Raw genomic sequence first — 22,186 nt, 5'->3', positions numbered from 1 at the left:
TACTACACCTCTGGTTCCTAACAGAAGCAATGTTCCAGCAGGAATGCCACAGCACTGATCACATTGATTGAACTTGCAGATGATAACACGACAGCTGGCACTCTCATGTTCAGCTGGCTGCTTTGTGAGGATTTCAAAGTACTGAACAGCTCTCCAGTGCTACTTTGTGTTAGTGAGAGCCTTGCAATCTTCAGGAAGGACAATCTTAGAACCACATGACAGCAGTGAGGATGCCCTGGCCTCAAGAACTGGGCAGAACTTATTTAAGTTAGAAAGAAGTACAAACCCAACCAAGTCACATGTGAAGGGAAGATGAATCCTATGCTTGAGCCTACAATCAAGTGAATGCTTGGTTTTGTTTGTGCCCACTATTGGAGATCAAATAGGATTTAATTCTAGGTTAGGCCATCTTCATCTTTAAACACAAGCTTCTCTTTTAGCAGCTGAACTTATCTTGATTCTGATTCAGGAAAGCAGCAAACTACTGATGTCAATTGAAATTAGATACATGCTTAAAGTTGGTTTTATGCAATTCTCTTGGTAGCTCTGTTTGTGCAAACAGTTTGATATGGCTGAAGATAAAATTTATTGTTTCATGAGGCCCAGATATGTGTAAAGCAGGCTGTTAACCAAGGTATAATTCAGCACTCTCACAGTTTGCCTGTTCTTTGCACATTTTTCCCCTTTGAAGTTAAGTGCAGTTGCCAGGTTATTGAAAATAAAAAAAAAAAGACATTTTTAAATTTCAACTGTAGAAGTCTATATCCCAGTAACCACTCTGCCATTACAATCAGCAAACATGAGTTTTGTTCTCCTTTTGGACCCCTAAAACACACTACAATCATCTGCATCTAAACTCAGCCTTAAGGGATATAGAGGTAGGTCCTTCCAGAAAAGCACACTAGATGTCCTGAACATCTGCTGAATGGATAGCTGGAAAAACACTGCAAGTTTGTAACAGTAAATCATCTAGCTATGCCATGGCATCCCACAGAGAACTTTGCTAATCTCTGACAAAGAGTCCAAAGACACAAAATTAATAATTGAAATAAAAAAGAATTACTTGTTTTTTTTTCCAAATCCATTTCATAGATTTGTAACTTCTACTTATATGAGTTACATATTGATTACCAAAAGATGCATTGCTACTATGATATCTCTGAGGAACAGATATTTAGAAATCCCATTCTTATTCTCTTTGTAATGGCATAGTATAGGATGTAATTCATGGTCAAGGAAAATCACAGAATGATGAGTGAAAAAAGTCACCAACTTTACTTTATCCATGGCACTAAAATGGTACAATAAAGAAAACAGGACAACAGGAAGGCAAAACCTTCAAGAGTACTACCAAGATGAATTAAACAAAAGAGAAAACATACAAATTTAAAAGCGAAAGACTGCATAAAAGATTGCAATACCTGTATTCAAAGTAACAGTCACTTTCTAGAAATGCTGGAAGCCTTTCTTTCTTAATCCACTCAATTACTTGTCCTTGATTGAGTTGCTGCTAAAAAATAAATGCCAAAGGTTTGCAGTATTCTTGACTTTCTTGACTTATTTGCTACATAACTGATTCTCTACATTCCTCTTCTAGAGAAGCGTTGTCTCAGAAAAACAGAGTGAACCTTTATGCTGGAACCATTACTTTCCTACTAAAAGCTAAAAAGATCTCAATCTGATTTCACCTATTAGAGTTCAACTTTTGTAACAAATCATGACGGTTTTTTTCTTCAGAAATAATGTGTGTATATATCATTCTTTTACTGTACAATTTCAAATGCAAATTAGATGCACAATTCCTGCAATAGGAAACTGCTACTTTCTTTAACACATTTTATAAACAATAGCTATTATTTTTCTTCAGGAATTTGAAGAGTAAGAAACCCTTAAATTAAGTTATACTTTCAGAATGAGAAAGCTGTGGATATTAAAACCAAAATCAAACAAACAGAAATCCAATTAGTTATCACCTCTCATGCTTTTATGTTGGATCAGTGAATAACTGCATTGTACACAGTAATTCTCATAGTGGAAACCTACGTGTGTTATCACCTGGGGCCACAAGAAATTTCTGCTCAGGCAGTCTAAGCCTCAGTGCCTCGTTGAAGCAGAAAGAGAAGTGCCTCCAAAGACTGATTTGGGGGGTAAAAGGGAAATGTTGAGCAGCAAGCTGCACAGAGAGAGATAGTTCCAATAGAGTAAGATCTCTGACTGTGGACCACAAGGATCCATAGTAGCTTCCCTTAGAAATTACATACAGCCCTTCCGAGTACTTTTTTTTTTTAACAGTGTACTCTTTCCACTCTTAGGGGATGATCTGTTTTATTCATCTGAGGTGCATTTTTTCTTTTAGTTAAGGTGAGACTAATTATTTTAAAGAATGCAGTAACTACTCTTGTCCATAAAAACAGGTGAAGTTTGGGCAAGGGTGAATACTACTTGTTATATCAGGTAATCAGTTTATGTAGATCACAGCTTAAATTTTCTTTCCATGAGCTAATATTCCATTCAGGGCAAGGGTTATTTCTGCCTCATACGTATCTGTAGGGGATTTAAAAAATCTGAATTACTCAGAAACTAGGTGGTTTCATTTAGAGAGAAGAAAATATTTCAAAATATGGAAAGCTTATGTTGGCAGTGGCTCATACAATGTAATTTGTGGAGATGGAGATTAATTACTCCCAACCACCACATACACCACAGTGTATGCTTCTTCTTGGCAATTGACAAGCTTTTTTGAAATACAGAAGATAGTTTATTTTGGCATTTAATATTTATGCATTTACTGACTTACAGTCCGGTTTTTTTCTGAATGATTCATAATGTGCTCACATCTGTACATGGCTGGTACACAAAATTATATGTCATATCAGAAGGAAAAAAATTCTATTCTTTCCCCATTCCCAGAGAAAGATGGTACATTTAATCTAAGGGAGTTTGTTACCTTGGTTAGTTTCCTTACCCAATCAGCCTTAGGCCTTGCTAGGACCCAATCCAGCAAAGCTTTTAGCACGTGTTTAAGTTTAAGCATGTGTTTAACTTGCCTTGATTAAAGTTAAAAACATACTTAAGTGCTTTGCTGAACTGGGGTTTCTCTGAAGTAAAGTATGTGGGATGCCAGCCAGTTTCTTTCCATAGTTGTGATCGATTCTCCACAAGTCCACAAATTTTTTTTTTTCTCAATGTATTTCACACCATTGATATTGACTATCCATGAGAAGATACTTACTTCCATATCAATGATTTGCAAATGTGCAAACACACATGAAGAGAACTTTTGCTTATCTGTAAATTGGTAACAATCTGAGAGGGAAACAAAATACAGAGAAAAATAGCACTGCATGTGTTTCTTAGTCAGGATGTGTTTAAATTCAGGCCATAGCCTTAAAGGCCTGCTAGGATTTCCCAGACATAACTCCTTTTTCATAAGTAACCTGCCAGTGATGACCACTCAAGGTGACTTTTTGTAAGCAATGTAACATTCAAAACAGCTATCCATTTCTTTAGTTTGTGTGGAGGCAGCCAAAGCAAAGCAGATTGCATCACCTGACAAGTGAAAGATCAAATTGTATTTGATTTGGACAGAACTACTTGATGGAGTTGATCTGGAGTGGCTTCTCCTGGTTCAGTCACTGTAGTGCAATGAATGGAGCTGACGTCTTTCACAGTGTGCAGCTGCAGTAACCACTTGGGGCAAGCTGTTTCACAGAACATGTTGTTTCAGCTCAGACTTGAGATGCCAAGCTGAACTGGACCAGGCATCTATATTACCCATCAAGTAAAGGAGGAATCAAAAATAAAAAGAAATATCACTCTTTTGCCCCAAAAGGGGAAGAAAGGGTACTGAGGCATATTGTTCCTCAAAAGGCTATAATGCTTCCCATTTATGGAAAATATCCCGGGGAAAGAAATCAATCTTAAATAATACTGAAACCTTGTTTCTCCAGACCACACCAAAGAAAAAAAGTAATAGTGAAGTGGTTTTGAATTGCTCAAGAAAGGCCATCCACAGTGGTAATGATGGGAGGTTAGCCCAGAGAGCAACGTTAGCCACACTTGCGCAAACACACAGCATTTCCTCAGTTTAGCACAGAGAGCTAATAAAAAATCAAGAACAGCTCTTCTGCTTTTGTGCTCTATTTGTGAAAATTATTATTTAACATGGTAGGGATGTTTGTGAGCCTTGTCCTTTTGTATCCTTTGTCCAGTTTAAATGCAGATAATTGCAATATCACATTATTCTAATTTTGTTAAACATCCTTGCCTTTTGACCTCTCTCAACATTGCTTTCTTTTCTGAAGATCATTAATCTTATACTGGGAAAAGCAGTGGTCTGTTACAACTCCCTGCTTTGCTCTCAGCTTTCCAGTTATGACATAATTTTTAGCACCACTGCAAAAAAATGGACTAAGACCTTAGGCTGGCCTTGAATAAAATGAAGTCATGTCAGTCACATCCATGCAAAATAAGCAAAGAAATAAGAAAGGAATAAACCAAGCATCCCAGTGAAATACTTTTTTGTCCTTGAAACTTGTTGTTTAAATGTAAAATCCCACATCCAATCATATCAACTTATATCCTCTCAGGTGTGTAAGATGCTTCAACTCCTGATTTTAACCTGCTTAATTTGGTGCTGAAGATGGCCCTGGAAGTAGGCAGATAATACCAAAACTGATATTGTCTAAGCAAGCCTGAAGCCAGATGATTTTTTTTTTTTTTTTTTAGTAAATTCCAACCCATCTTTCCATTAATTTAGCTTTATTCTTGCCAAAGATTTTTTTTTTCTGGCCATTTCAATTGATGCTAGCCATGTAAATCCTTTAGGAATTAATGGAAGAGAGACTTATGTGTTGCCAGACCACAGATGAGCTCATAGCCACACAAGGAAATTAATTAATAAGGAAAGACTGAGCTGCATTAGTTTCAGTCAATTTGCACATTCCAGGGATCACTAGTAAAGCAACTGTTGTCATAATATTTTTTCTTTTAATACTAAAAAGTATTCAGACCACACAACTGAACCCTGCCCTACAGAATCTTCAAAACTCTGTGCTACAGGATGTGCATCTGTAATTCCATTCACTTGTCTGCTAGACACGTGCATTACAGGGCATAATTTGGCCCATCATTATGTTTTCCTAACATAAATTAACATTTTTCCCAAGCTACCAAGCCAAACACAACAATGACTATTGCCAGTATCTCTACAGTAAGATCTAAATATAAACTCCAGGTCTATAAGATACTTACCATAGTGTTGTAATTTGGATCAATACTGAAGGTTGAAGAAGCACTGTGCATTTTGGAGAGCTGCCCATCATTCTTTTCTTTGCTTAGAACATCATAAATGGGGCTTGGAGGTTTCTGATCATGTAGATTTTTTTTCGGCTGGCTTTCCAGGCATCTTGGGGCATAATTAACTACTTCAAAAGCCCTAACATCAGAGTTAAACTTCACTGGCTGGGCAAAAGTCTACAAAAGAAGTTAGGAAAGTTTATTGTACTGTCATAAGGCAACTCTCATTTAACAAGTTATTTTTTATCAAATAGAGGCATCCTACAGAATAAAAAATTGCATTATGAGGCTTCTTTCTCTTGGGGCCTGAAATAGTAATTTTTCTGCATTTTTGTTTTTTCTGTATAGCTTTCCAAACCATTCCTACTTCTTTTATCTCAGCAATGCTTAATTGATAAGAATTGAATTCATTCTAGATCACAGACCATTCTTTTTCACATGTAAATAACTGGTTCAGTGCATTGATGTCCAGAATATATAATTAATTGTGACTTTAGTAACTGTCCTGTAACTGTCAAGTACAGAGAAGTATCACCTACATGATCAGATCTCCAGGATTATTCTCCCACTCCTTATTATCAACAATCAAGGCATGAAAATATTAGCAATGAAACTGACCTTTTAAATGTGAGATGCATTTGAGGAAGATGAATCTGAAGATTTTCATATGTAGGAAAGGTTTTTCACCATACTGTTACTTGTAGGTCAAACAACTACCAAAACCCATGTCCTGTAGTAAATTTTATTATACATCACTAGTTCAGTCAAATAATGTATAATAGATGAGATAGACTAAACTTCAATTTTGGCCATGCAGCTGTGACTTTTGTCAATGCACAAAACCCCACTGCACTTGTACACAGTAAAACAGAGTCATCTTTAGTCTTTGAAGCTCTGGTATTGGATATTTCCTTAAAAGACTATCTTTCAAATTCTCTTACTTGAAATGTAGAGGAAAAATACGGATGGATTTTACAGAATTCATAGAGGATATCTATGACAGTTATGAATAGGAAATTATATAGAGTATGCAAGCATCTCTGCACTCAGCTGGACAACAAGGCATGTTGTATTTAAGTACTCAGGAAACTATGGCCACACCTAGACCCAGTGCCAAAACTCATTTTGGCTTAGTTCCAGGCAGGATCCCACCGGTGTTTGTACAGTTGTCGTTCCCCTGCATTTAATAAGAACATTTTATTTGTTCAAGTACTGTATTTTTAATTTCCTTGAACTTTTTCATATATCACATATATGCACACATAGTCATAACTCACATACATTCTAAATATGTTAAATACATGCTACATATAACATAGAAATATATTACAGAACAATTTGATTCTTCTTCACACTTGTATAAGCCCAAAGTAATTATGTTAGTGTCATCGGTTTTGTTGCTTCTCTTTGAAGCCCCCTTGTTGATCAATGTCTTGTAGAGCAATGCCCAGAATTGAACCATGTGGCTGCAACATGTTTTTTCAACATTCCCTACTTATCCCATAATGTCTCACTGTGGAGGCTGAGCCTGGCAAAGCACACGGTGTGTGAGAGCTTTCAGTGTATGATTAGTGCCTATGACATCAGACCATCACTGCTCAGGGCCATGCCTTGAATTGCATGAGTCTGTTCAGTTACCTAACTTCAGCTGAAATCATGGATTGGTTTTTGTTCTCTGACACCTTCTGCCTCTTTTGGCATTCATTTTCTCCAGGGCACTCTGCAGGTTTTAGTGCTTTTTTTTTTCCAGATGTCCTGAACAGCATCTAAAATACCTTTTATGTGTAGTAGGTTTCCCTACATTCAGACTTCCTCCCAGTTTTCTATGTGCACATTTCATTTACTTTCAAACCTAATTTGGGCTGCTACCAGCTTTTAAGTGACTAACTGTGCAACCTTAATAGCATTTAAATGTTTTCTTCCTTATATATTCCTTCATGTTTAAATAAAGAAACAGAAAAAAGTATACTAAGAAACAAAGTACTTCAGTCTCTTAGGATTTGAAATGCTCTCACTTGGAGGAAAAAAGCAAACAAAATGCAAATTTCATAATAAAAGGCTTTGTGGCTAGACACAATGAGATTGTTTTAGTTACACATTTTTCAAATTAAAAACTAAGCAAATACAGTATCAGTTTAGCACATATATCTACTTTTATTTAATCATTTGTAACTTACCCTAGATCTAGGGGTTCTTGATACATATTCTATTTTGCTGAAAAGAAAACTATAGCAAATTTAATGTAGTGAAATGGATGCTAGTGACTATTTTTAAAATGTAAAGCATATTGCTGATTTGGGAATCTGACTACCAATCATTTATAAGACAAATATACTAATGGAGCAAAAGAACATGCACTGATGGGATAGGAAGATTTAGACTTCATACACTACATATTTGACTGAAAAAGGGGGTTCTAGTCCAGACTTTTGGGGTTTGGATGTAGTTACTCATCCCCAGGAATATCAAAAAGCACACATACTATTTCTATCAGTCAGAGAGTAGCCAGCAGACTTGACACTAGTAAGAATGCATCTGGAATACTGCATTCAGTTTTGGGTCCCCTGTACAAGAAAGATATTCACATATTTGATCAAGTCCACCAGAAGACCACAAAGATGGCCAGAGGCTGGAGCACTCACCCTCGAGGGAGAAGCTTTAGGAGGACCAGCAGCAATCTCAGTGTATTTACAAGGAGATTGCTGAACAGACAAAGCCAAGCTTTGTACAGAGGAGTATAGTGGGAGGACAAGAGACCACTTGTCATACACTGAAACAACAGAGGTCTCAATTGGATTATAAGAAAAAAAGATGATTTTGGGATAATTAGCACTGGAACAGGCTGTCCAGAGAGGAATCAGCTGTTGGAGGTTTTCAAGACCAACTGCAGAAAGTGCCAAGCAACCTGGAGTCGGTACTAAAGCACTGACCATGCTTTGAAAAGGAAGACACACTACAGACCTCCTAAAATCCCCTCCAGACAGTAATCTGTGACTCTGTACAAATCCCAAATTCTCAACAGAGCATCTCTCTATCTCTCAAAGGAACATACAGAAGCATTTTAGCATAGTTCAAATCTTTCAGGAGAAGCTTGTTTACTTTAAAAAGCTAGAATGATAAATCAGAATGTTTTTATAAGCATAATAAAATAAGAGATAATTCCTAATCTTCTTAACTCATCACCACCACAAAAATAAAAGTGATAATGTTATGAGAAAAATCAAATGGGAACACACAAAAAACCCACTCCCAGAACCTGATTTCTTGTAGTAAACATTTTCCCAGTTACCATACACTACAGAGGATCAGTCAATCCATTTTCCTTTCAGTATCTGAAGAACTTTGGGGCAAAACACACAATCTAACCATTCTCACACATTACAAGCCACAAAAAAAAAAAAAAAAAAAAAAAAAAAAAAAAAAAAAAAAAAAGCCCCAAGAAACTGTTCAGCACTCTTTAGCAAACTTAAAACCTTTCCAGTGGAAGTCAAGTGCTGTAACATTTCACAGGACCATAATGAAAGAGGTTTCTGGTACCACCAATATTCCATCATTGCAATAATGAGGAATATCTTCAGTGAAGATGCCTATGTTAGGGAGTGGATAATAGTCTACACTATAAAGGAAAGGGAAAAAATTATCCATGCCAATCTAATATATTAAGAAATGTCTTTCTTACTCCACATTTGGCAAGTAATTTTGGCTTTTTAGAGACAAGTAAAATACACTGACCAAAGACTAAGTGTATAATTCTCTTTAGTTTGACCCAATTTTTGATGTTTTGAAGATAGAAAGGGAAATCTCCAGAGAAATTATACCTCAAGATGTTAAGAAAAAATAAATCAGGTTTGGCAGGAGCATTGAAGCTTAGGGTTCATACATTGTAAACGTAGCACAATAAATAAGATCAAGGACTTGAGAATACCAACAAATAAGAAGTCTACAGACTTTGCAAACTGTTTCACTCGCAGGCAATTCTCCCGTCAAAGCCAGTATGACAAATGTAACTCAGTGTAGTAATCTCAGCTTCAGAAAAAAATCTCTGAGCAAAAAAACAAAAAGCCATTTTCATACTGTGGAACAGCAATACTATTAAATAAATAAACAATTGCATGTACTTTTTTGACAGCAAAGAAATTTCTTAGCAGTCAAATGTACATTGAATATGGTTTTCAGCTGAAAAATAAACAGAATACATAATTCTGAAACCTGAAGTTATACACTTAACTGAAGGGAAGACAAATTTCTCTCAGTTCTCCCATAACAGAAACGAAAACAGCATCCATCACTATGTTGCCAGGATATCAGACATATAAATCTCACTGTTCTCTGTTTTAACAGTTTTCAGATATACTCAACTTCAGATACAATTAACAAATGTGTTAATATGCTTACATCCCAGACCCAAATAATGTAGTTTGATTCCAAGAGAAACAGAATGACCACAGCTTGGCTGCTTCTTAGGTTAAGGGTGGGAGTGAATAGAGATCTCATCCATGAGCATTGCCAAAACTCCCTTAAGAAGGGTATATGTATATCATAAATAAATGTCAGTGAGAGTCCACACCAGAAAAGAATTTGAGCAGCTCTATGAAGTGTCTGGAAAAATTCTACACTACACATGTGACACTACACATGGTCAATGTAAAATCTCCCACTGACTTTAATGAGTCCAGATTTTCTCTTCTGTTGATGAGTAAGACAAAAGTCATAATCATATATCACAATCTAATTAAGACAGAACATTTAGAGTAAACACATTATCAATAAGGAATGTAGTCAGGAATGCTTTGCTTCCTTCAATGTCAAAGACCTGATGCAAGTTTTAGTCCTGGGTAAGTCTCAATGTAACATGCATGTAGGGCCTTACTCCTGTCAAAGCCTTTTTAAGGGAGGTTATATTGGCAACTACAGCCTCCCTCCTCACACCTGGAAAAGACAAGACAAAACTAATGAGCATGCACTGATGCCTTGAACCAATGTTTGATGCATGGATATTCAAAGCCATGAAGGGCCTGAACTGTGCAGTGGAGTGGATTCTTTTTCTGCTTTTTGCCCTTTCTGTAATCTGCTATAAGCAAGATTCTATTTGTGACAGCACTAGGTTTTCAGGATCATTCTGTCTTCAGACAGACCAATTGGCGCAGGCTTTACTTGGGCTTTAATTGTTTTCAGAATCATCACCTGCATCAAATGCTGGACCACAGACTGCTTGGAGGAGAGCCTTTACAGTGAAACAATGTTTGAAAGAAATATTCTTCAAATTTAAGATGATAAACTTGTGGTCACTTAGTCGATTTCTGCTGCAAGTGAAACCAAGAACCAGGGACTCATCACCAAATTATCATCCCCTGAATGTGCTTCAACTGAAGCACAAGGTAGCATTTTTGTCTCTAGTGCAACTCCTTGAGGTTGTAAATAGGAGGATTGTGCCTTCCTTAGAAACACTGGTAATAGAAAATGACTGGTAAGACCAAACACGGACTTGGGATGGAATGAGTAGCAAGCAGTTTGTAGAGTGCAGGAGAAACAAGTTGACATTACTGTGCTGGCCTTCAACACTGAGCTGGATGGCAATTTCTGACTTGAAATTTTCATTCCTGACTAAACATATCCTTGGGTGTTCTTAATACATGGATCAGAGATTCAAATTCTAGCCTGAACTCCTACAAATGGAAATGTATCCAGGCCAATGTTTCTCTTAAATCTTTCATTTTACATTAGTTACTAAGGAAGGTGTAACTCGTTTGTGTGTCATGTAATTGGTTTCTGCTACTGTGAAATCACTGTTCTACTGGCAGCAACTGCTCTCCTGAGGTTTTTTGTATTATGTATTTCAGAAATACTTTCTGTAAATTACACTTTATTACAGTATATAGCTCTTTGGAGTACCAAGATATTTATGTCAGATTACATTGAATGTCATTATAGCAAGAGGATCACTTAAGGGATATACTGTAAATCAAAGGAAAAAAAAAAAACCACACCACATGACAAACCTGCTGCTGCTATACCAAGTCCCTAGTGGTACAATTTTCCATCTGCTAACTGCGCAGTATAAATCAATGCAGAGGCAGTCCCCTAAGCATTTGCTCCCCCTGATTTCTTGTATCAAGTCTCACAATATTTTCAGTTTAACTTGTTGCCTAACTACTAGCACACCTGGGTAATACTGTTCCCAGGCAACAGTGTATAAGCACAACAAGAATAAAGAAATGGAAATTTCAATGCGCTGTTTTAGTAGAAGCCTTCTGAGAAGGAGAGGGAAATTGGGAATGTAAGGTATTCAAACCACAAAACTCAAGGCATTAATAGAAATTAATCCTGAAGAGAGTAAATCCTTAGGAAAAGATCAAAGAGAAAATAAAACCAATTATGAGAACATTACAGTTAAAAATAGCTAATAGAGCATCTGTTTTCATGAAGATATGTAAATATGTAGAAGAGAGACCATGTGTCATCTTAGAAACCTACCAAGATTACCAGCATAGAACAGTGTTTACTCAGGAGTGGCTGTGAACTCTTTTCTGTGGGCTTCCAGAGCAGTCAGGAGTGCCTGGATGATTGCTGCAGTTCAGAGCTGCTGAGCTGTGCCAGGACTGTGGGCTGAGGAGCCCTCTGAGGCCAAGGAGAATTTTGGCCTCTAACAGATGTCCTGAAATCTGTGTATGACCAAGGAGATCAAGAGACTAAAAAGGCTGCACTTCTTACACACTCCATCATCTGCAATCTGGAGAAAACTTGAAGCATAAATTCTGAATAAGCAGCAAAGGCATGGAGGATGATATTCCTGTGCTAAGAACAATCTGGCATGTGGAAGGAGGCCTGGGTTTAAAACCCAAGTAGTTAGGCTTTGATTTAGGCAGATATCCTAAGGCAGCTGGGGAAGGGGAGGGAGGGGCAGGGAATGGAGGTGTTGAAGGAAAAAAAAAAAACCAGCCCTCTCACCACAGGTTTTGTTCCATCTGTGTCTCTCCAGCTTTGTATACTCTTTGGAATCTTGCAGCGTGGTGAAAGCATATAAAAACTGAATTCCTGAAAGAAGTCAATATCAATGCTGTGCACAAAACTCACACTCTGACATAGAGCTAATACCTCCAGATTCTATTTTAGGATTAAAAATTGGCATGAGGAGCCCATTCTACCATCCTTAGTAGTGCAATTTCCATGCTGTGTTCATTGACACAGGTCTGTGATGTGGCTTAGAGAGACAGCTATGTCTGGTTCAATTTAGTAAGCCAAATCATTCAGTTATGAACCACAACTGAACTTACTTCATTAGTGGCTTCACCAAAGTCCGAGGTCAAAGGAGCATCAAGAAATAGTCTGCTCTCTCCTAATGCTGGCAGTGGTTCCTACCAAGCAAGCAGTAGAATGGATATATGTTCTTGTAGTGTAGCCTGTTGGACAGCCACTATAGTGCAGCCTGTGCCTTAGGAAGGGAACAGGCTGTGGGGCAACTCTGTGGCACACTGGGTGGGAGCCACAAGTGACACTGTGGAAAGGCCTGTGCCACCTCACAAGGGACTTGGAGTGTAAGGTGTCAGGGCCAAGATTAGTAAGATGAAGTTGGATGAGGTTGCCACGTTGGGGGAGCAGGACTGTACATGTGAGTCTCAACAGAGTGTGGGGAGGCAGGCTAGTTGATAGCAGGAGAACAGGTTATATACAAGGTACTGGGTATGATGGTCTAACTGTAACTGGATCAGCACACAGAATACAGTGTAAGGCTGCATCCTTCTGGCTGCAAATGGGAGAGGAAGAGAAGGGAAGTGTAAAACTTCCAACTTTAAAACCTTCCAAGCCATGAAGAAAAAGACTTGTTTCTTGAGCTTAAATGTTTATTTATCCCTGAATGCATTTCCAGAAAACTGCAAAAGGAAAAACATTTGTTATATTGTCATGTCGTGACACTGTAATAGAAGTGGACACCTTTTAAGTAAGTATTTATGTGCCTTTTTCATTTTCTATTAACATTATTTTAGTGCACTGTGATTTAAATACATAAACGATTCATTATGTAAGTTTAAATCCATAAATAACTTAGGGATCTTGCTGGGCAACAAGCTGTCCATGAGCCAGCAGTTTGTCTCCATGGCCAAGAAGGCCTGGTGTACATTAGGAAGAGGACTGTCAGCAGGTCAAGGACCACTCTTTGGTACATGAGAGACATGGAGCTACTTGAGTGGTCCAGCAGAGGGCTATAAAAATTATTAAGGGACTGGAGCAACTCTCTTATGAGGAAAGGCTGAGGGAGCTGGGCACATTCAGCCTCAAGAAGAGACAAATAAGAGGGGCCCTTATCAATGTCTATCAGTATCTCAAGGGAGGATGAAGGCTCTGCTCAGTGGTGCTGAGCAATATGACAAGAGGCAACAAGCAGAAACTGATGCATAGGAAGTTCTACCTGAACACAAGGAAAAACTTCCTTACTGTGTAGGTGACTGAGCACTGGAACAGGCTGCCCAGAGAGGTGGTAGAATCCCTCTCACTGCAGATATTCAAGAACCATCTGGATGCAGATCTGTGCCCTGTGCTCTGGGATGACCCTGCTTGAGCAGGGAGGTTGGACCAAATGATCCACTGTGTTCCCTTCCAACCTGACCCATTCTGTGAGTCTGTAAATTAGCAAGAGAACACCTGTCCCCAGAAGTCCATGCTACCATTAAAATATATGGCAAATATAGAGTATGGCAAAACATAAAATTTTCCAAGATGGATTAAGTTACTCTTTAAGTTAATCTTAGTAAGGCGTTTCTTGTATTTTGTAAGGGATTTTGTAAGGTACTTACCGGAAGACTCAAAAATTCATTAAAGTAATCCACAAGCATATCATCTGTGGCTAAGCATACTTCCTATAGAGAGATAAAACCACAAAGCATGGTTTGTAATAATTTGTGCTAATATTTGAATGCACTATTGCCTCAAACAATATTTTTTCCATGAGATATGACATGGAAGCTTTTGCAAAATATTATTTCCTATTTTTGAGAATATAGTCATTGCATCACTGTTATATTCTAGCCATTGCACACTGCCAACATCCTTAGCAATTCAAAATGCCCTCATGAAGGTAAATCCTTTTCCAATGAATTTACAGATAAAGCCTTCATAAACCAAACAGCTTCTAGATGCTGAAAGTCTGAATGTTAACTTTTGAAAAAAAGTGCATAAGCTAACAGTCTAGAAATTCCCCACACTGTACCTTTCTCTCTTGCACTTGGGAAGAAGGAGATTATAATATTTCACCAGGGCTACCTTCTGCTCTCACACTGCTGCTTGGGGATGTTTGGGGACTAAAAGGGAGAACACTAACCTATAATTTGGCTCAGCAAGCAAGCAGTGTATGCCATGCTTTGAATCTGACAAAACTGGGAGGCTTCCTTTTGACCTCATCAGAAGTGAAGACTGCATCTGCAGGTGTCTTAGTATCCTTTCTGACCCCTGCATTTTAAATCTTGCTAACATGACTCAAAAACTGTAGATTAGAGGTTGAATTTTTCTGCTATTGACAAATCCAAAAGTATGGCTCTAAGTCTTACTTTTATTGTACTCAGTATCTCCACCATTTCAGTTCAACAGAGGTAAAACTAGAACATTATTCCACTAGTCTTCAGATATGTGTCTTCAGTATAATAAAGACAATTAAATAATTTTTAATAGTTTAATTTTCCTGAATATTCTATAATTTAAGCCTTGCAAGGCAAGGAGAGTGCAACTAAATTTAATGTATTTGCTAACAGTAACAAAGGTGTTGCAACACAATTTTTTTTCTTTCTTAAGTTGATAGCATTGTACTGTGCCAGTGAGGAATTGCATTAAAGAGAGGTTATGCACAGTGTACAGGCAGGCAGTATCTTGATCCAAACCCCAGTGGTCTAATCTAAATGCAGATAGCTTGTTCTCAGATCAGGAAGAACTCTGAGATAACATGCGTGACAAGTCAGGACTATACCCGATGGTGTCTACCAGCATTCATTCCTTAGCACTTGAGGTTGATGTGGTGACTGATATAGCACAGGCAAGGTAGCCCAAACTCATTCCTAGAAAGTGCTGCCAATGCTGAAAAGCAAGGCTTTCATGCCTTATTTGGATTACAGGCCCATGGCTCAATGCAATTGCAGTGCCATGGACCTAGAGATGTTTCGGCACTGATTAAATAGGGGAATTTACAAAAGTGTCTAACCCATTTTGAAATCAACAGAGAAGCCTCTTACTAATGTCAATAGACACTCAGATCCAGAAATATCAATTCTGCAAGTGTTAACAGAATTAGGAAAAGAAATTATTTAGAAACAAGCTTTAGTGAGCCTCATGTTTGGTTTGACTCTGACAAGGATGAATCTTGACATAGGACTAGATATGATAATACATGATGAAAATATTTTACTGTTTCAAAGGACTTATTGAAAACAATTAATTTATTACTGGCTGAAGTATAAGCTCTTTAGGAATATGCAGATAATATGTTTTTAATTTCCCAAGGATACAATCCTCTGTAGACCCATTTAACAGCAAGAAATGTAAACACGATGGTTGATAAAATAGATAGATAAAATGCTTATGATCTTATTAATGTGTGCTTTATTACTTATTGCATCTATACATTATATAATTTACTCTGGTTTTTGGACAGTCTTTTGTAGACAGTCTTATTTTCATTTGAGATCAGTTGCACTTTCTTATGTGCACATTAGAGGTTAGGGAGTTGCATGTACAATACTATAGCTTAGATTTTTGTGTCAGGAAGCATTTGGTTTTGTTTTTCCATGCTCGTTCCCCTGCAGCACAGTCTAAATTATGAGTAGAAAAAGCTGCCTTAGAACGGCAACTGGAGGTTAAAGAGTGCTAAAAATTGGTCCAAAACTTGCGCTTATGTTGGTTCTGTTTATGGTAATAAACACTATAAATAAAACAGTATCTAGAGATTCCTAAGAACAATATCGACACATATGTACTTTAAAATACACAGTTACAAAGGTATCCAAAACAGGGAATGGGCAAACATTACCTGAGCTGCAACAGTAAACGTGTCATTTCTTAGGAGGTAACAGAGAAACATATATACCTTTCAAACAAAAGACAAACATCAGGGAAAACCTACAATGAGCTATGAGCAAAGGGCAAAAAAGGCGAAGTAAGGAGATTGTTAAACCTCTCATGTTGAATCTTCCAGTTGTTTGTTTCCTTCCTTCATCCTAATTCACTTTAATTTCCATCTTTATTCTCCATAGTCTTGTGTTACTTTTTTTCTAATTATTTTCAAACTAAGTATTTTGTCTGCCAAAATTTTACAAAATTGCTCAGTAATCTATACTTACAAAAATAAATGAGAAAACAATGGTTTTTTGCTTTTTTTGCTCTATTGCTACATGATGAAAATAATGATCAAGCCTTATAAGCATACTTACTAACATTTCTTCTGTTATACATGGAGGTTCTGAAAAGAAGATATTAAACATCATATGTTATCCAAGCAATGCAGTCAATCTGGTTCAACTACAGTACAACAAAAAGTAGTGAGGCGTGACAACTCTCCTGGGTATTCTGAAATAAAACAACTGAGTCTGAAGAAATAAAATAACCTAAGAATATGCTGTAACGTTGACCTGTGCATGAAAAGATTATCGATCACAATAATTATTTAAACAGATTATCTATTTAAGAATTATTTAAACATAAAGATATATTATTTCGTATACATATCAGTTAACTTCATGTCAGCTTTCCTCCGCAAAATTGATAACTAGAAGCTTGGTGGTTTAATGAAAATACAGATTTATATGAGACTCTCAAAGCTTTGAACAGCGAATACTACAAATCATCATGTGATAAAATTTAAAAAATAGAATTGTGTTCCCAAATAATCAACTCATTCATTCTACGACAATACCCTGTCTTTAGTGATGCCATGAGCCCTGCCGGGCAAGTTCACACCCGTCAGTTCCAAAAGCCCCTTTAGTGCCATCGCCTCTGCACCTGAGGCCGCCACCGGCACCTCCGTGAAACACGGAGCCAGCCCGGCCCTGCACAGGGGACACAGAGCGCCACGTACCGGTGGTGAGCCGCTTGGAGCGCATCCCGGCACCGGCACCGCGCAGGGGAGAGCCCGGGGGGCAGAGGGAGCAGCCCCTGCCCAGGGGAGATCCCAGGGAGCGGCCCCTGCCCAGGGGAGATCCTGAGGAGCGGCCCCTGCCCAGATGAGATCCCGGGGAGCGGCCCCTGCCCAGGGGAGATCCCGGGAAGCAGCAGGAGCAGCGCCGGGGCCGCGGGGCCCGGCCGGGCCTGAGGCCGCCCCGCCGTTGGTTGCTATGGCGCCGCAAACACGGCCCGGCCCGCGCCGCGCTCCCTCAGGGAGGACAGGCCCATAGGAGATGCCTGAAGAGCAGAGATGTGGGGATAGCTGTAGCCAGAAATGGAACTAAACGCTTCTAGAAGGTTAGTTTCTGCCTTGGCTGCAGCATGTAAGGAAAAGTCACGTTTCTGGTGGGATCAGCGAAAGCTGTGTGTAGAGAAGGAATTCAGACTCCTCGATGAGGATTTCAGAGGGATTTAGGTGTTTCACGACTGGGATCTGAAAACCATCCTACCTAGCAAGTACCCTATCCTAGAACTGCATAAATCCTGCAGGATTTTTGGCACGAAAGTTCTCTGCTGCTGCTGATTTCCAGACCAGCGCTGCTTTTAATAGCTTGGCAAAAATCCCACTGGGATCAGTAGTACGAGAAGTCATGGATGCAAGGTGCATGGAGGGCTCCTTCCAGAAGCCTAATCCATCAGCTGGACTCGGCACAAAAGGCACTACGACCTTGAGAACTACCATTTGTATCCCCTTTCACAGAGTAGAGCAGTATATCCAGTTGTAACGCTCAACTGTAGAAAAAGTTTTATTTTAACTCATGTATGACTTTGGTGGAACCCATGGTTAAGTAAAAACAGAACAAAATGCACATGCCCAGGGACTGCAGCTTAAAGTGCAGAAGCTGATGAGTGTTAATAATGAACAAGCAGCAAATCTGTTGCCATAGAGGCAGGGAAATGGCTTCATCTCCTAGAAACACAAGATATTTTGCACCCTCTACTCCAGATGTGCATTCCCACCCTGGGGGGTGCCTGCCCAAATACAATCACTGGTCTAGTTGCTAAATGCCAGAATAATACATCTTCTAATTGTTTTCATGGGATATTGTTAGCTGCGTGATTAGCTTTTAAGGGTGGTTTGGGCTCGGGGGTGGGGTTGGGGGGTGTCCCTTAAGGGCACAATAGTATTTCCAAAGATCTAAAAGATAAGCTGAATAATGTGTTATTCAAGATCCACATTTCAGGCAAATGTTTCATATATCTATATGTATCTATATCTGTATCTATGTCTGTATCTGTGTCTATATCTATATATCAGAAGACCATATTCAACAGAAGTAAAGAATAAAATATGAAGATTCAGATTCGAAGTGATTTTGCAGTGCTGTGTATCAGGACATATTCTACTGTCACTATGAAATATTTCTAATAGGTATGTATACTTAATGTATATGTAAGAGAAACATGCATAACAGCACATAAAATGCAAAGTGAAACCTTTCCAACAGGCAGAAGAATTGCACTCCATTGTATTATGAGACTGGATTGTCTCATAACTAAACTACTTAATATGATTTTAAATGTTTAAGCTAATGTTCATTCCACTCATTTTCCCCCTGCCCATCTTTCTGATGTAGGTATAAACATAGTCTGCAGTGTATAACTTTCTCCTAAACTTCCCTAATTGCTTGCAATTTTTGAAGAAAAAACAACAGAAACATGATGAATGAGCCTTTTTTTTTTTTTTTTTTTTTTTTTAGAATTGGAAGCTACAAGACAGCTCAGAAAAAACTGAAGTCTGGAAAAGGGTCAATTAAGAAAAATAAAATTTAAAACGGTCCTTTTTCTATCCTTCTGTTATCAGGTGTATTTTGACATAAAACTCCTAGGTCTTTGTGCTGTTTCAATGTGCTTCAAAGATTACATTTAGGATTAAGCTCATCAGAAAACACACATTGTACTCTGTCATGGAGAATCTATTAGCAGTCATCATCACTTTTTCATTGTCTTAGTTAACAACACACATTTAGGTCACATACCTTGTGTGTGTGCATTTCAGTCCTGATTTTATATTGCCAGTTAAAAGTTCACCAGCTAGTGAAGCTGAGATATAAAGATCAAGCCCATTTTCCTCCTTTTTCACATTTTCCTTTCCATGCTCTTATTTTATTTTAATTTTTATTATTATTTAGCTTAGCAGACCTGCAGGCCTACAGGATGTTTCGTAAATATAGTTAAAGCTGTGATCTATCCCAAAAAGCATCTTACCCTTGGGTGTAGTAAAGATGAATGGCTAGATAGGATGGGGGATAAGTTCTAAAAAAGGAGATACCAATAAAATACTAGACAAAAGAAAGAAAAACCACTAAAAGTAGGCTTAAAATTGTTAGAAATTTTAGAAAATGGTAATCTTTCAGAAGGCCAACACAGGAAGAGGCTGCACTGGAAGATAAAAGGAAGGAAAACATTGAATGGTCCACTTCATACCTGCTGGCATTTCCCTCCTCCGCTAATTTATGAAGAACCATTTGGAGAGGTGAACTTTCAGTCAAGACTTTAATCTGTCCTCCACAAATCTCTGGAATTTATGCTTTCAGCCATTTGTCAGGGTAAGGATTTCAAAGTATTACCCAGGCAAATCAGATCAAAACTGCCGAGACAACTTTGCCCACAAAGAACCACACGTATAAGCTATGCCAGCTTGCTGGATGAACAAACTTCCTTGGGACTCAGGTACAGACAAAACATAAACTGGATTGTTTTACTAAATCCATATGCACACTTGTGTTTGGAGGTGCTAACTTGTGCTTGATTCCTGGCAGTGGTCATAGTGAAGTCATGAATTTTCACATAATTAATTATGCATTCAAAAGGTAGCAAATGCTCATAACAAAGATGCAGATACAGCTCTAGAGCGATACTCAGGGACAGCTACTGATTTTCCATAGGAACACCCCATCTCAGATATAAGGGCATTTCTTGCTGTGATATCTTTAATACCTAAATATTTTTACAGAAGTCTAACTTTAGTTGACTATAACTACAATTTCTTTTTTAGATGACTACCACAGAGATTTTAGTTTTGCATCTGGCAGCTGCAATCACATACACTGAAAACAGGTGCTAGGAAACCTATTTAAATATTGACTGCAGAAACGCCAAAGTGGGAGTCATATCACAAGAGGGAAGCACAAGTCCAGAGTCAGATAGCTGGCCCTTAAAAGCCTTAAATTATTCTGTTGGCAAAAGCACAGAGACTGCCTGTGGTGACAGTACAGCCTCTGTGTTGAATCTGATAGTCCCAGTTTACAGGCACAGTTTAATGCAACTCTGTGTCTGTCAGAAAAAATTAGTGCAAACACCTGAGGAAATTTTTATTGGGAATATGAGCAGCCAAAAGAATTTGAAAAGGAGAGAAATAATACTCCTGAAGATAGTCTAGGTTAAAAGCAAAAAAGTAGGTGCTTAAAAATAAAATAGGAGAGGTCAGTAGCATCCTGGACTATATCAGGAATAGTGTGGCCAGCAGGACCAGTGCAGTGATTTCCCCTCTGTACTGGGCACTGGTGAGGCCACACCTCAAGTGCTGTGTCCAGTTCTGAGTCCCTCACCACAAGGACATTGTAGTTGGAGAGTGTCTAGAGAAGGGCAGTGGAGCTGGGGAATGGTTTAGAGCACAAGTCCCGTGAGGATCAGCTGGGGGTGCTGGGGTTGTTTAGCCTGGAGCAAAGGAGGCTCAGGGGAAACGTTGTTGCTCTCTCCAACTACCTAAAAGGAGGTTGTCTGTAGTGAGGTGGGAGTTGTCTCTTCTCCCAGGTATCAGTTAACAGGACAAGAGGAAATGGCCTTAAGTTGTGCCAGAGGAGTTTTAGATTGGCTATTAGGAAAAATATTCTTCAGCAAAAGGATTGTCAAGCACTGGAACAGGCTATACAGAGAAATAGTTGAGTCACTATCCCTGAAGGTATTTAAGGGACTTGTGGATGTGGCACTTAGGGACATGGTTTAGTGCCAGGTTAATGGCTGCGCTTTTTCAACCTAAACTTCTACGATTCCAGAAACAGTAAAGGAAGAAATGGGACTTAGTTTTGGGCTATCAGCATTAGAAACCTTTAACTGGAGGAGAGTTTCAGAGGGAAGTACAAAGAGCTTTACCTCTACAAAAGTCTTTATTCAGATAGTCATTGGAGAATACTTCTTGACTTGTTCTTGTTGCCAATGGCCCAGGGATTCCTATAACAATCCTATTCTATCAGGACAATGTAGAGGTGTCTTACCAAATTTAAAGGCCTTAAGTCAGGTTTGATTTCCATTTGCTTAATATGGGTCTTGAAAAACATTAGGGGAATACAGAGACATACCCTGGAAGATGAACTGGAATTTCGAAGGACCTCTTATCAATTTGTGATATACATTTGTCCTCTTACTACTTCCTACATGCCAAGTAGTGTGTGTGCCTCCTGCATACACACCTGCAGTCATCTGAGTCCTTCATAAATTTCTATTAGTGTCTTAAGGCACAACTCCTAGAGCTTTAGGAGAATTACACACTATCTTTCCTAATTTTGGAAAGAAGCATTAACACTTAATTGAAAAAACTATTTAGAAAGATTGTGAAATAAAATTATTAGAAATAATAATAGAAATAGAGAAATTATTGTTAGAGAAAAAGTATTAGAAATAAAGTAATTCTGCAAAGACAATGACAATCAGGAAAGAATTGCTAGAGCCATGGCTATCAAACTGCATACAAGATAGAAACATTTGCATGGTTTACATAAGTCTACAGCAAGGCAGAGAGAATTTT

The 22,186-nt window shown here is 38.3% G+C and overlaps 1 protein-coding gene across 1 annotated transcript in view; it reads right to left on the bottom strand.

The window, feature by feature from the left end:
• The window catches only part of RGS22 (regulator of G protein signaling 22), a gene marked incomplete at both ends in the record, with an annotated part of 58,011 nt that extends 40,633 nt beyond the window's left edge, over nt 1-17,378 (bottom strand). The window contains 5 exons of the mRNA XM_083860155.1: nt 1,422-1,507; nt 5,254-5,475; nt 14,091-14,153; nt 16,710-16,738; nt 17,354-17,378. Coding sequence (XP_083716281.1) covers nt 1,422-1,507; nt 5,254-5,475; nt 14,091-14,153; nt 16,710-16,738; nt 17,354-17,378 — 425 coding nt within the window. The remainder of the gene's footprint in view (nt 1-1,421; nt 1,508-5,253; nt 5,476-14,090; nt 14,154-16,709; nt 16,739-17,353) is intronic.
• Between the last annotated feature and the right edge of the window lie 4,808 nt (nt 17,379-22,186).

This window comes from Zosterops lateralis, assembly GCF_965231275.1.
Source record: "Zosterops lateralis genome assembly, chromosome: 1".
Taxonomy (NCBI): domain Eukaryota; kingdom Metazoa; phylum Chordata; class Aves; order Passeriformes; family Zosteropidae; genus Zosterops; species Zosterops lateralis.
Note: the sequence above shows the minus strand (reverse complement) of the source record. Positions and strands in the feature narration are given on the sequence as shown.